Source organism: Staurois parvus, unplaced genomic scaffold (genome assembly GCF_062004578.1).
Source record: "Staurois parvus isolate SC_StPar_1 unplaced genomic scaffold, SC_StPar_1.0 ptg000739l, whole genome shotgun sequence".
NCBI classification, from domain to species: domain Eukaryota; kingdom Metazoa; phylum Chordata; class Amphibia; order Anura; family Ranidae; genus Staurois; species Staurois parvus.
The window spans coordinates 647,760-663,082 of NW_028318535.1; the positions used below are offsets into that span (position 1 = coordinate 647,760).

General features: G+C 46.9%; 1 protein-coding gene across 1 annotated transcript in view; it reads left to right on the plus strand.

The window, feature by feature from the left end:
• The window catches only part of LOC149445215 (uncharacterized), a 64,300-nt gene that overhangs the window by 11,998 nt on the left and 36,979 nt on the right, over nt 1–15,323 (plus strand). Inside the window, exons 2-3 of the mRNA XM_089654084.1 lie at nt 6,916–7,023; nt 12,197–13,828. Coding sequence (XP_089510210.1) covers nt 6,916–7,023; nt 12,197–13,828 — 1,740 coding nt within the window. The remainder of the gene's footprint in view (nt 1–6,915; nt 7,024–12,196; nt 13,829–15,323) is intronic.

A 15,323-nucleotide genomic window follows, 5' to 3' on the forward strand; every position in this document is an offset into this window, starting at 1 on the left:
CGCTAATTACACAGATGAAATACATAAATAGGGGATGCTTTATTTACCAAAAAAGATTTGTATTTCTGCCCATCCAGTCCTGAGTTTTACACAGCTCCGCCACACAGCTCCGCCCTATCTGGAAGGGGAAGGGACCTGATTTTAATCTGCTGTTAAAGTGGTTGCAAAGGCAAATGTTTTTTTTTTTTTTTAATAAAAATAACAAATGTGGTACTTACATTACTTACTTGCTCTGTGCAATGGTATTGCACAAAGTGGCCTTAAACCTCCTCTTCTGGGGTTCCTTGTCTGTGCTCTTGGCTGCTCCTCTTCTGCGTCTGCCACCCATAGCAAGCACTAGGGGGCAGACATGTGGGCTTGCTTCTGGTCCAGGCTCTGTGAGATCTTAGACACACACAGCACAGCTCAGCCCTGTCCCCTGCTCCCTCCTCACTGGATTTACACTGTTCCCCCTCCCAGCAGTGGTTCAACAGTTCAGTTCCCTCAGCTCCCCCTTCCAGTAGAGTCTCTGCAGCTCCGCTCTCCCTGTTCCCCCTCTCAGTACTGTCTCTGCAGCGCAGCTCTCCCTGTTCCCCCTCTCAGTAGTATCTCTGCAGCTCATCTCTCCCTGCTCCCCACTCCCAGTACTGTCTCTGCACCTCAGCTCTCTCTGTTTCCCCCTCCCAGTAGTGTCTCTGTAGCTCATCTCTCTGTGTTCCCCCCTCCCAGTAGTGTCTCTGCAGCTCATCTCTCTCTGTTCCCCCTCCCAGTAGTGTCTCTGCAGCTCAACTCTCTCTGTTTCCCCCTCCCAGTAGTGTCTCTGCAGCTCATCTCTCCCTGTTCCCCCTCCCAATAGTGCCTCTGCAGCTCATCTCTCCCTGTTCCCCCTCCCAGTAGTGCCTCTGCAGCTCATCTCTCTCTGTTCCCCCCTCCCAGTAGTGTCTCTGCAGCTCAGCTCTCCCTGCTCCCTCCCCCCAGTATTGTCTCTGCACCTCATCTCTCTCTGCTCCCCCCCAGTAGTATCTCTGCAGCTCAGCTCTCCCTGCTACCCCCCCCCCCAGTAGTGGCTCTGTAGGTCACCTCTCCCTGCCCCCCCCCAGTAGTGGCTCTGTAGGTCATCTCTCTCTGTTCCCCCCCAGTAGTGTCTCTGCAGCTCATCTCTCTCTGTTCCCCCCTCCCAGTAGTGTCTCTGCAGCTCATCTCTCTTTGTTCCCCCCTCCCAGTAGTGTCTCTGCAGCTCAGCTCTCCCTGCTCCCCCCTCGCAGTATTGTCTCTGCAGCTCATCTCTCTCTGTTCCCCCCTCCCAGTAGTATCTCTGCAGCTCATCTCTCTCTGTTCCCCCCTCCCAGTAGTGTCTCTGCAGCTCAGCTCTCCCTGCTCCCTCCCCCCAGTATTGTCTCTGCACTTCATCTCTCCCTGCTCCCCCTTCCCATTACTGTCTCTGCAGCTCAGCTCTCTGTTCTACCCCCCCCCCCCCAGTAGTGGCTCTGTAGCTCACCCCTCCCTGTTCCCCCGCCCAGTAGTGTCTTTGCAGCTCAGCTCTCCCTGTTCCCCCTCTCAGTAGTGTCTCTGCATCTCATCTCTCCCTGCTCTCCCCTCCCAGTACTGTCTCTGCAGCTCAGCTCTCCCTGCCCCCCCCCCCGGTAGTGTCTCTGCACCTCAGCTCTCCCTGCCCCCCCGGTAGTATCTCTGCACCTCATCTCTCTCTGCTCCCCCTTCCCAGTACTGTCTCTGCAGCTCAGCTCTCTGTGCTACCCCCCTCTCAGTAGTGTCTCTGCATCTCATCTCTCCCTGCTCCCCCTTCCCAGTACTGTTTCTGCAGCTCAGATCTCCCTGCCCCCCCCAGTAGTGGCTCTGAAGGTCATCTCTCCCTGTTCCCCCTCCCAGTAGTGTCTCGGCAGCTCAGCTCTCCCTGCTCCCCCCCCCCAGTATTGTCTCTGCAGCTCAGCTCTCCCTGCTCCCTCCCCCCAGTATTGTCTCTGCAGCTCATCTCTCCCTGCTGCCCCCTCCCAGTAGTGTCTCTGCAGCTCATCTCTTCCTGTTCCCCCCTCCCAGTAGTGTCTCTGTACCTCAGCTCTCTCTGTTCCCCCCCCAGTAGTGTCTCTGCAGAACAGCTTTCCCTGCTCCCTCCCCCCAGTATTGTCTCTGCACCTCATCTCTCCCTGCTCCCCTCTCCCAGTAGTGTCTCTGTAGCTCAGTTCTCATGTCCCCCCCTCCCAGCAGTATGTTTCTTACTAGAATTGACACAGTGGCTCAGCTTTTCCCTCACTGCAGCAACTCAGCAGCTTAGATCACCCACCCTCAGCAGGCCATAGAAAGGACTGAAAAATACTCTATTATAATACTGTAAGTTACAGCACTATAACCTTCCATCCCAAATCTGTGCTCTGTTCCTCATGTACTCCTGAGCCCCAAGCAAATGGCTAAATACACAGAATACATACATATCACGGATCTGTGCTACCTGCCAAACAATTTGTATTTCTGTCCATCCAGTCCTGAGATGTATGCAGGGGAACAGGAGTGTTTTTTAAATTTAAAATTAATTTCAAATTATTTTTACTTATTTTATTATTTTGAGTTTTTTTTATTATAATTGTATTGCTATCACAAGGGAGTGAAAAAGCCTCCTTGTGATAGCTTTGGCAGTGACAGGTACTCTTGTGGAGACATCAGCGTATTATTGCATTATTTGATAGTTTTCTGTGCAATTTCTGTTTTATGGAGACAATTCTACTTCCTTGAATCATCGATATACTGTATATCATTAGTGTATAGCAATAAAAACAATTTTTAAAAATGTGAAATATTAATTATAAGGATCTCAGTGCCAACACAACCGACACTACAAACAATGATTAGTGTTCATGAAGATCCATACAATGAATATTGATTCAATATCGCCCAACAGCTTTCATTACTCCTTCATTCCACGGCTGTGTGTACTGAACCCAGGAAAGCCTATCAGAGGTGTATGGCCTCCAATCTCTAAGGAGGTCATAAATCACCAAACTAATAGCTTGGAATACAGCCAAACTCTTCTCTCCTCTCCCTCTCCTCTCCTCTTCTCTGCCTTTTCCTCTTCCTCCCCTCTCCTCTTCCTTTTCCTCTTCCTCCTCCTCCTCCTTCTCTCCTCTCCTCCTCCTCTTCTCCTTCTCTCCTCTCCTCCTCCTCTTCTCCTCCTCTCCTCTTCTCCTCCTCCTCTTTCCTCTTCTCCTCCTCTCCCTCTGCTCTCTGTCTCCCTCTCCTCTCTCTCTCTCTCCCTCTCCTCTCTCTCTCTCCCTCTCCCTCTCCTCTCTCTATCCCTCTTGTCTTCCTCTTTTTCTCCCTCTCCTTACTCTTTCTTCCTCTTCCTCTCCCTCTCCTCCTCCAACTTTATAATAATGCTGCTTAATCCTCTGCTCATCACTATATGGAAAATAATAATCACAAATATCCCCCACAGTGTAATATGTTCTCCTCCTCTTCTCCTTTCCTCTCCTGTCCTCTTCTCCTCCTCTTCTCCTTCTCCTCCTCCTCTTCTCCTCCTCTTCTCCTTTCCTCTCCTGTCCTCTTCTCCTCCTCCTCTCCTCCTCCTCTTCTCCTCCTCTTCTCCTCCTCTTCTCCTCTCCTCTTCTCCTCCTCTTCTCCTCTCTCTCTCCCTCTCCTCTCTGTCTCCCTCTCCTCTCTGTCTCCCTCTCCCTCTTCTCTCTCTAGCCCTCTCATCTTCCTCTTTTTCTCCCTCTGCTTATTCTTTCTTCCTTTTCCTCTCCTCCTCCGACTGTATAATAATGCCGCTTAATCCTCTGCTCATCACTACACGGCAAATAATAATCACAAATAACCCCCACAGTGTAATTTGCTTTTTTTTTAATTTTTTTTTAAATTTATTACTATAAATACACTCACATTATAAACTCATGGGCAGAGCTCACAAAGACATCAGTACCCTCCATGCTTCATCACAAGGGCTTCCTTAGGGAACAGCAGACATCAGAAAGCTCAAAGATCCACACTTAACACTTTTATTCTCTGCACCATAAAGAGTACATCCTCTCCTCTTCTCTCCTTTCCTCCTCTCTCCTCTTCTCTTCCACTTATTTTCCTCTCCTCTCCTCTTCTTTCCTCCTCTCTCCTCTTCTCTCCCTTTTTCTCTCCCTTTTCCTCTTCCTCTCCTCCCCTCTCCTCTTCTCTCCCTTTCTCGCTCCCTTTTCCTCTTCCTTTCCTCTCCCTCTCCTCTCTCTCTCTCTCTCTCCCTCTCCTCTTCCTCTCCTTCCCCTCCTCCCCTCCCCTCTCCTCTCCTCTCCCTCTTCCTCTCCTTTTCTTTTCTTTCCTCTCCTCTTCCTCTCCTTTCCCTCTCACTCTCCCTCTCCCTCTTCCTGTTCCTCTTCTCTCCTCTCCTCTCCCTCTTCTCCTCTCCCTCTTCTTCTCCCTCTCCTCTTCCACTTCTTCCTCCCTCCTCTTCTCTCCTCCCCTCTCCTCTTCTCACCCTTCCTCTCTCCCTTTTCCTCTTCCTCTCCTCTCTTTCTCCTCTCCCTCTCCTCTCGCTCTCCCTCTCCTCTTCCACTCCTCCCCCCTCCCCTTTCCTCTCCTCTCCCTCCCCTCTTCCTCTCCTTTCCTTTCTTCTCTCTTCTTCTGTCCCTCTCCTGTCCCTCTCTCTATCCCTCTCCTCTCTCTATCCCTCTCCCCTCTCTATCCCTCTCCCCTCTCTATCCTTCTCCTCTCTCTATCCTTCTCCTCTCTCTATCCCTCTCCCCTCTCTATCCTTCTCCTCTCTCTATCCCTCTCCCCTCTCTATCCCTCTCCTCTCTCTATCCTTCTCCTCTCTCTATCCTTCTCCTCTCTGTATCCCTCTCCCCTCTCTATCCTTCTCCTCTCTCTATCCCTCTCCCCTCTCTATCCCTCTCCCCTCTCTATCCCTCTCCTCTCTCTATCCTTCTCCTCTCTGTATCCCTCTCCCCTCTCTATCCTTCTCCTCTCTCTATCCCTCTCCCCTCTCTATCCCTCTCCCCTCTCTATCCCTCTCCTCTCTCTATCCTTCTCCTCTCTCTATCCTTCTCCTCTCTCTATCCTTCTCCTCTCTCTATCCCTCTCCCCTCTCTATCCCTCTCCCCTCTCTATCCCTCTCCCCTCTCTATCCCTCTCCCCTCTCTATCCTTCTCCCCTCTCTATCCCTCTCCTCTCTCTATCCTTCTCCTCTCTTATCCCTCTCCCCTATCTATCCCTCTCCCCTCTCTATCCCTCTCCTCTCTCTATCCCTCTCCCCTTTCTATACCTCTCCTCTCTCTATCCTTCTCCTCTCTCTATCCTTCTCCTCTCTCTATCCTTCTCCTCTCTTTATCCCTCTCCCCTCTGTATCCCTCTCCTCTCTCTATCCTTCTCCTCTCTCTATCCCTCTCCTCTTCCTCTTTCTCTTTCCACTCCTCTCCCTCTCCTCCTCCGACTGTATAATAATGCTGCTTAATCCTCTGCTCATCACTATGCGGCAAATAATAATCACAAATAACCCCCATAATATAATAAGTTAAAAAAAACACTTTTATTTAATGCCATAAATACGCTCACATTATAAACTCATGGGTGGAGCTCACAAAGACATCAGTACCCTTCTGCACATAGAAAGTAACAATACCGGGTTCCTTGTGCATCTGGTGTCACATCCACCCTTCTACATGTTTCATCACAAGGGCTTCATAGGAAACAGCAGACGTCAGACAGCTCAAAGATCCATGCTTAACATCTTTGCCCCAGCACCATAAAGAGCACGTCAGTAGCTTTTGGGGGTTTTACACACACAGGTAGTGTGTGTAAATCTGACAAGCTGACTGTTGGCTGTCAGAATGAAGAGATCAGGTGGCTTTGCAGCCACCAGATTGCTTACACATACCCTGATAGCTGTCAGCCCCCACCCCGGACATACCCCTGCCATGTTTCCTGGGCTCTGTGTGCCCATTAGGGGACCCAGGACCAGCATGGCAAGTGCCACCGGGCAGAGGGAAAGGAGATCCATGAATGTCGTTTGCCGATCCCCCCTTCCTGGTAATGACCTGGGACTGACGTTTGAAACATCACTTCTTGGTGTCACTTTCCCCAGCCAGTATGGCCAGAGAAATAAGCTAAAGGAGTGTGATCTGCATTCCCTTAGCTTAAATGGAGGGCATTTTAGACCCCTGATGTCTCATTACAGAGAACCTGTCACCTAGGGGGGTCTGGGCTCAGTACCCCAACTTTGAAACACACAAGGAGGAGATGTGGTAATTAGAACTTAAGGACAGAGGTCTGGAGCGGGAGTCAGCAGGGAGAGCAAGGGATCGGTGTGTCCCCCCGTTCTCCTCTTCCAGGAGAATTGAATGGCTTATGGATGAAAGCACAGCAAGGGCGTCAGAGTATGAGTTTAGAACTTAGCTGAAATCCACAAACCACCTCATGTTCCTACATGATCTTCTCAAGCCAGTATTTTGCCAGTATTAGGGCTGTTTATCGGAAGAGTTATCCAAGTGAAAAAAAAAAAAAGTTTATATCAACAAGAAGCCTCTGTGTGACAATCTGAGGGGTGAAGTGTTCGACACAGTCAATACTTGAGAAGTGAGCGAGTTCTGTGATTTAGTGGTGCAAGCCTGGTCAGTACTGGACTTGGTGGTGAAGGTGGAGAAGGAGCCCCTGCTTGGCAGTAAGAACGGTTATGCGTCAAGTGGCCTGGGCCCCCGTGTCGTATGGGCCCCAAATGGTTGGCTGAACTCTGGAACCCCCTAAAGAATCACGTGCCAGTCATGAACCCATGTAAGCAAGTACTCCTGGCAAGAAGGAGTTAACTAGGAAAGAACTGTGAGAGGACCAGTGTTTTCAGGCAAAACCAACCCTGCCTAGGGTCCATGCAAACTCATACATATGCTTTTTTTGGTGCACTTTGATTATTAATTGATGGAAACTCTTCTCCTTCTGCTCTCCTTGTTCTAGGCACCTTGCTGCTGTCTGTTTATAACTACAACTTACCAAGAGCGCTTGTCTCCAGATCAGCACTGGGAATTCTGCTTATTATTTTTGCCCTGATTCTAGCACATATAGGTAAATGAAATTTATATTTTTATTTCTTATTAATTATTCTTTTAGGTTATGTATACCAAACACCAGCTTCTCTCAACCAGTGTTCCATGGAACCCCAGGGTTCCTCCAGAGGTTGCAAGGAGTTCCTTGAGCAATGAACAACTTCTGCCTCTCGGATGAGTAACCACTTTTAACAAAGATCATTTTGCTATCTGTAGGTTGGGGGGATTTCTTCCACATTGGAGGGAGTATTCTTCCAGGTGACACATCCAAAAATTTGAGCCATACAGTCTATGTCAGCCTTTCTCAACCTTTTTACCCCAGAGTAAGCCTTGAAATAATTTTCTGGTCTCAGGAAACCCCTGATGAGTCCATTGGGGGTCATTAGAAAACAGCCTCTTATATTGATGGCAGTAAGTTGGAAGAATGCCTCCCTTACTGGGGTAGCCAGATTTACACCCCTGCAGTCATGCTGCTGACTCTTGCAAGCGACATTTGACTCAGAACTATGCAAGCATCATCAGATTGAAGGTCAATGACCCACAGCTCAAGGAACTCCCTAGCCTCTTCTGCAGGAATCCTAGGGTTCATGGAACTCTGGTTAAGAACGGCGGTTCTACCGTGTACACCACTATGAAGTCTACAGTAATTGTTTTGTTTGTATTTTTTATATGAAAGCTAATAAAATTAGATGGAACCTAATTCATGGACATCTGATCATCCCACCTATAGGAGCAATGTCCCACAGCTCAAGGAACATACTAGCCTCCCCTGCAGGAATCCCAGGGTTTTAGATGGAACCTAATTCATGGACATCTGATCATCCCACCTATAGGTGCTTGTTGGACATCCAATTCTAAAACTATGTCCATTAATATACCTCCCCCACTACAACAGTATAAACACAACCTATCCCTAAACCCACTTGAGTTCCTTAATACCAAACTGGTCAACAAGGATGAGGTTGGTTTCTGGTCTCAGGGAACCCCTGATGAATCCATTGGGGGTCATTAGAAAACAGCCTCTTATATTGATGGCAGTAAGTTGGAAGAATGTCTCCCTTACTGGGGTAGCCAGATTTACACCCCTGCAGTCATGCTGCTGACTCTTGCAAGCAACATTTGACTCAGAACTATGCAAGCATCCTCAGATTGAAGGTCAATGACCCACAGCTCAAGGAACTCCCTAGCCTCCTCTGTAGGAATCCTAGGGTTCCATGGAACTTTGGTTAAGAAAGGCGGTTTTACCGTGTACACCACTATGAAGTCTATAGTAATTGTTTTGTTTGTATTTTTTATATGAAAGCTAATACAATTAAATGGAACCTAATTCATGGACATCTGATCATCCCACCTATAGGTGCTTGCTGGACAACCAATTCTAAAACTATCCCTCCCCCTCTACAACAGTATAAACACAACCTATCCCCAAACCCAATACCAAACTGGTCATCAAGGATGAGGTTGGGTTCACCCAGGAGAATTTTTTTTAAAACTGTAATGTAATGCATGGCCTTTGAACCATGGCCAGTTAGAGGCTTAGAGGGTACAATAACGGGACTTTTGTTTAAGCCAGCTCCAGTATCGTAAAGGGGGGGGGGGGGGGCACACAGCAGCCATAGCAGGGGCGGACTGACCATTTGGGGACTCGGGCACTGTCTGAGGGCCCGGGGTCAGTAGGGGGCCCCATGAGATGCCCCTGGTACCTTTCATAGGCTTTTTTGGGTGTGGTTTGAGTGTGGGCGAGGACACAGGGGCCCCATGATCCCCTATTGCCTGAGGGCCCCATGAGTTGTCAGTCCACCCCTGAGCCATAGTGTCATTGCTTTGTGGATAAGGCTTTTATTTCAGATTAAACTGGGTTTATTTGCAGAAAAGCTTCCCTTAAAAAAATAAATAAAAAAGAAGTAAGCTTTTGTTTCAGAGGTGGTACTGTATTTTGGGGTTTTCATTTCTTTTGGGATTTTTTTTACATTTTTTTCTATGTTGATAGGGCTTTTTTACATTTGGTGTGCTTGAAGCTCAAAAGTCTTTGCAGTACCCTACTAAATTGGCCAGCAGCAGAAAATTTTTGCATCAGCAACTACAGTGGACAGCCTGAGGGTTAACATTTTTAAGGCATTCATTTTTTTTTTTATTTTTGATTGGTAGGGAAGCCAAGACAAATTAAGGTACTTATGGTGATTGCTTTTAAAATAAAATCTATTTAATGATTTATTAATTAATACAGAGCTGCATTATTTGAATCTTTCGTCACTGCCTGTAATTCGGTTTTAAGTGAAAGCCACTTAAGATGAATGGTAATGTTTTTGGTTTTAACCCACATTCACAGGCAGCGGAAAAACTTGAATTGTGACTTTTTGGGTGCAGCTGTTTTTTTTTCTTTTTCTTTGACATTCACATGCAAGAGAAGACTTGCTTGTGGATGATGAATCAGGAGTGAAGTGGAAACACTTCACTCATTCATCTATAGCACCACCCTTGTAAGGGCTGCTGGATTTGATTTGGGTCCCCCCTAAGCTGTGCACTGCCAGGCAACATGCATTTTCCACAGCTGTACCTTCACAGTCCTTAAGCTGGTTTTTAGCTGTTTTTATTAAGGGGTTAACAACTTGGATGGTGTCTAGGGGTAAATGGGATGCCCAAGGAACTGCAGAACTTGAGGACAAACTTCTTAGCAACTATGTACAAAAAAAGGTGGACCAGCAAAAATATAACACTGGCCCTTTTCGGTGTACCTCCTCAGACCCTGGATGAATTCTCCTCTTCACCAGGGGCGGACTGTCCATTTGGATACTCGGCCACTGCCCAAGGGCCCGGGGTCAGTAGGGGGCCCCATGAGATGCCCCTGGTACCTTTTTCATAGGCTTTTTTGAGTTTGGGCAAGGACACAGGGGCCCCATGATCCCCTATTGCCCGGGGGGCCCCATGAGTTGTCAGTCCGCCCCTGCTCTTCTCCCAACTGTGCTGAGGGTATCCCTGAGCATGGGGATCCCAAGAGCTTGCAGTTAAGCAGTCCCAGGTGAAGACTAGTTGGGTATTGCACCTGACCGCCCCCTCTCCCCTTATCTGGCCTTTGGGGTGTAGAAGTACTCACACTGTCCTCAGCTGCTAGTGTGGTGGGCTTGTAGCTGCTTTCAGGTCTTTTGCTGGGCTGGATCCTTCCCTGCTAACAGGTTTTCCTCCCAATGAGATGTCGAGGCAGTAGAGATTCTCCCATCCACCATCCTGTCTGTAGATAGGCTTCAGCTTTCTCTCAATCCATCATCCACCAGACTCCCCTCTCATCCCAGGCTCTGTCATATATGAAGGTTTCCCTGGTCACCATGTTCAGCCTCCTGCCAGAGGATCGGCCAAGGTTCCTCAAACGTGCAGATCTGAGCCTCCTACCCTGTTCCAGAAACCTCTCAAGTTTCTGGAAAGGTGGGAGGGATCCAGAAGCCCTGACCTGTAGAACCTTTCAATCTGTCCTGAGGTGAACTCCTGCCTCACTCCCAGCCAGAGGTGGACTGACAACTCATGGGGCCCCCGGGCAATAGGGGATCATGGGGCCCCTGTGTCCTCCCCAACCCCAAAAAAGCCTATGAAAAAGCCATTGAAAGGTACCAGGGGCATCTCATGGGGCCCCCTACTGAGCCCGAGCCCCTGGGCAGTGCCCGAGTGCTTTAATGGTTAGTCTGCCCCTGCTCCCAGCCTGCCTCACCCCAGGCTGCTACTCTATCTAAAAAAAAAACCCAAAAAAACCAAACAAACCGTATCTAGCTAACCTAGATGGAGTTACACATCTTTAGTGAATCAAGTTATAATGTATATCTCTGGATTTAAGTGATGGCGTTCTTAGCTACCATATGCCTTCATAGATGAAGACACAAGGAGGGTGCTGGAGTTAGTGGAATCAAAGGAACACCTTTTAATAAAACATAGCATATTCACATGTTTAAAACACTCTGGACCTAGGAAGGGTCGTGGAAAACTATCAGAACGGCAAAGATGCAAAGGGACATGTTCGATCCCATAGCAGCGATGTGTATAGCAGTGCCAATAAAGACCAGAAGGGCAGGCAGACCGGTAGCATCTACAGTCGCATACAGAGGCAGCTAGCTGTCAAACTCACAAAGTGATGTCTGGTGTGGATGGGACAATACATGTTTTGGAGGGCTCAACCCTCTTTTTCAAGTTTGAGAAAGGTGGCGGGGACCTTACAGCGAGTAGCAGCCCACCCACACCCGACATCACTAGTCAAAAGTTTGTTGGCACCTGACCATCAGACCTATACGAGCTTCTTGGACCATATAAACCTGTCTGCAATATGTGCTCCTGCATTGTTGCCATCATAGATACAGGCATGGTCCATTGTTGTCACCAACATTGAGGAAACTCAACTTGAGAAATGCCATTAAGCCATCCATAGATTACACTAAATGAAAAGGTGAAGTGTAACAAAGGAAGAAAAAGAGTATAAAAAAGTATTTATTGAACATCTGTAGCACTGACCCCAGACCGGCCTTGCAGTTTTGTCCCAGGTTCTACTGGGCACATGGCAGCCAGGCACAAGGCAGTTTCCTAACACAATGACCAGGCAGTGAGTGTCTTTTTGAAGTTTAATGCTCGTTGAGCTTGGTTGGGGGGGGTTTGGTCACCAGGATCTCTCTCTCAGCTCTATGTTCACAATGTCCCTATGTACGTGGATGCCTTCTTCTAACACTAGCCAGACACTTCTCCAGTGAGCCTCCAGGCCAGATCCTCGGTAAACCCCAGCTGAATTTGGCTTTAGCAACTTCTCTGAAGACAGTCCTAGGTGCTCCTCTCAGGCAGTAGGCCCCGGCAGCTCGATGAACTTCTGCACACTCCAGCTAATCTGCCCCTGCAGGCTGGGGTTCTCCTCCAGGACAAGGACTCTGCTATTCCAGGCCCAACAGTATTTATACACATCTCAGCCACCTACTGTGCATTCTGATTCCACAGGGATTGTCTGAGGCTATATGAATATTCAAGCCCAGGGTCTGCCTTTTCCAGCCAAGTACATTCTGGAATCCACTAGAAGGCAGGGCAAAGCCTGCAGCCAGCAAGACCAGGGACAGCCGATAATAGTCACAGTCTGATAGATAGAGTTTATAAAACTGATTATCATCCAGGGTAGGGTAAAAGAAATTTACGAAAATGAGCATTCTATATGTCTTTTGTTTTCTTTTTAGGAATCCAGAAAAAGTTCAGCCCGGAACCCCTGGTAGTAACATTATGCATGACGGTGTCAGCCCTCTGGAGCAATTCTGGCATTGTACATCTCTTAGTCGATAACAAGATCATTTCAACATCAGGACAGATACAAGAAGTACTATTCCCAGGACTACTTGCCATCTGCTGTGCCTTTCTTATTATAGGGTGTGTGGGAACACTTCGGAAAAAAGGACCCTTACCGCTACTGTCTTTTGCTCTTGGCCTTGCCAACATCCATGTCCTTGCCCTGTACAAAGACCAGAGCCTTGGTTCCTCGGGTATTGCTAGTAACTTCATGATAGTTACCGTGATTAGTGTTTATCTCGTGGCTGTCCGATTTGCAAACATGAAAGCCGGAAAAAAACCTTTGCCGGTTGAGAAAAAAGTCCGTTTTTCAGATCGTATATCAAGAAACCACCTTGTTGTGGCAGGAATTTTAGCCAATGTAGTGTCCTCCAGCATCCTGTGTGGAAAACTGTTGGGGACAACCACTGTCCTGTTTAGTGGCCAAGCCCTTTGGATGGTCACGTCGGCAGCGTACCAGGTGGCGGTGTCTGTTGCATCCTTTTGGGCTAATGACATAATACACACCACTTTCTTCAGCTTGTTGGCCATGCTAAAGGTTGTAGAAGGATATTCCCTTTTAAACCAGTCAAGTACACCAGGGGAACAGTTACTCCCTTCCTCCTTCATGGTTGTCTTTGCCGTCCTTTTCTTGGCTTTATCTTTCATGATGTGCCTTCAAAATGTCTGCATTGGCTTATACACACTCCTTTTTTCCATTTATTGTGCTACTTTAACTCTACCGAGCGGCATTAACCACAATGCATCGCAATCAGTCAATCTGGTTATCTTTTTCACTTCAGTGATCCATATGTGTCTTAGACTTTATCTGTCGAAGACAGATTTCAAAATCCCAGAGGGCAAAGGGTTGGAGGACATAATCAATTCCTGTTTTCGAGGCATGAAAGTCAAGCCAAGAATAGTTAGGCGCCTTCCTTATTCTCCTACCTTGAATACTCGTGATGTAGACGTTATTGGCCACGCGTTCAACACCCTGGCGACGTTCTCCATGACGGTACAAACAAAGAGCACCTTTATACTGGTCATGGCAAGCGGAAGCATGGTGCACATCACTGGTTTGATGTCCCTGTACACTGGAAAAGCAGCGGAGAGTAGCGCTTTTATCTTTTACGGAGTGCTGTGGGTTACATGGGGCTTCGCAAAGTACGTAGAATCCCAAGTGCCAGTGAGAGCATTTTATATAGTCCTGGGAATTATTTGTTTTTTAGTTTTCAATGGATTTCTTACCGTGTGCATGACTGCCCTGAACAAAGCCTGGTTCATAAATTCACTTCTACTGGAGGTTCTTCTTGTTTTCAGTTTATTGAATTCCCTGAATTTTGTGTCCAATCAATGGGTGGTTGGTTTTAGCACATTGTTTGGTGCGATGAGCTTTTACTGCTTTTTAGCTTCTCTCGTTAATGGAACTTTGGTGGCACCCAATTTGCCATGGGGGGCGCCATTCCTAAAACCAGGACTTCCTCAGGAGAGTTGTACCGTATGCCCGCTTCCTGCCAAGAAAGTCACGTCCATTAAGAAAATAGCAGGTAAGCGAATGCATTACATAATGTTTCCATAAAAACGCTACAAAAAGTATTGCCAGACGTATTCACTATGAATCTGGTCATACATCACGGCTAACATGGTTTTGCTGATAAACATAGGCAAACCAAATTCCAATATAAACCCTTTGTTTATAAACAAGAGTCATGTCATTGTCTTGTCAGAACTAACATAGTGATCACATGGCTTTGTTAACAAACAAAGCTTTGCTAGCCACTTCCAGACCGGACACTTTTACCCCCTTCCTGTCCAGGGCAATTTTCAGCTTTCAGCGCTATCACACTTTGAATGACAATTGCGCGGTCATGCAACACTGTACCCAAATGATTTTTTTACCATTTTTTTGAGACAGATAAAGCTTTATTTTGGTGGTATTTATTCACCGCTGGGATTTTTATTTTTTTTGCTACGTAAATTAAAAAGTCCAAAAATGTTGAAAAAAAGTGTTTTTTTAATAAAATTTTTCAAATAAATAATATTTCATCATAAATCTTGGCCAAAATTTATTCCGTTATCTTTTTTGTAAAAAAAAAAATCCAAATTAGTTTATAACCAAAAATTATAATTTTTAAACATTTTTCTTTACATTTTTATTTTATTTTTTTATATTATTATTTTTTATTTATTTATTTTTTTTACATACTGTCACCCTAGCAGTACAGTGTCACCATGGTGACACTGTACTACTTGTGGGGGGTGATGAAGATTTTTTTTCTTTTCTCTACACTGATTGCTTTTACACCCATATAGGATGTAAAGCAATCATTTCTCTTTCTCTCTGTCTGCATTCTTGCAGTCATTGAGAAGTACTGAGTGAGCTGCGATTGGTCACAGCTTGTCACATGGTACAAGGCTGTTGTGAATAGCCTTGTACCATGTGACCTCTGTGATCATTCACAGATTTCACACGTAGTAAGCAATGATGTCACAAGTGACATCTTGCTTACTACTTTGCATGTGATCACTGATTGACCAATCAGTGATCACATGATCGGGACCTCATACAGAGGTCCCGTCCGACGATCAGTGTTTCACTGTGTCCGGAGGACACAGCATGCACCGGATCGTGGTGCTGCGCACTCCCAGGGAGCGCGCACAAGCTGGGTGTGGGGAGGCCGTTTATAAACAGCAACCCGACCCTGCACTGCCACCGTCCGGCCGTTTATATGCAACGGCCGGTCGGGAAGTGGCTAGTGACAGCCATCATTGTATTTCATTCTAGGTTGACTCAATGTGCACCTAGAAAGAGATACTATTGTTAAAATACATGTTGTACATCAATCAGCCATAACAATGATTATCTCCTTACAATGCCATCTGAGACTTATGAAGGTCAATGCTCCCTGTGACTGTGCGTGCAGCCTTGTGCTGCCATCTGTTGGCATGTTACAAAACTAGCCTTGAAACATTTTTATACCACCTCATATATATATATATATATACACTGCTCAAAAAAATGAAAGGAACACTTTGAAAACC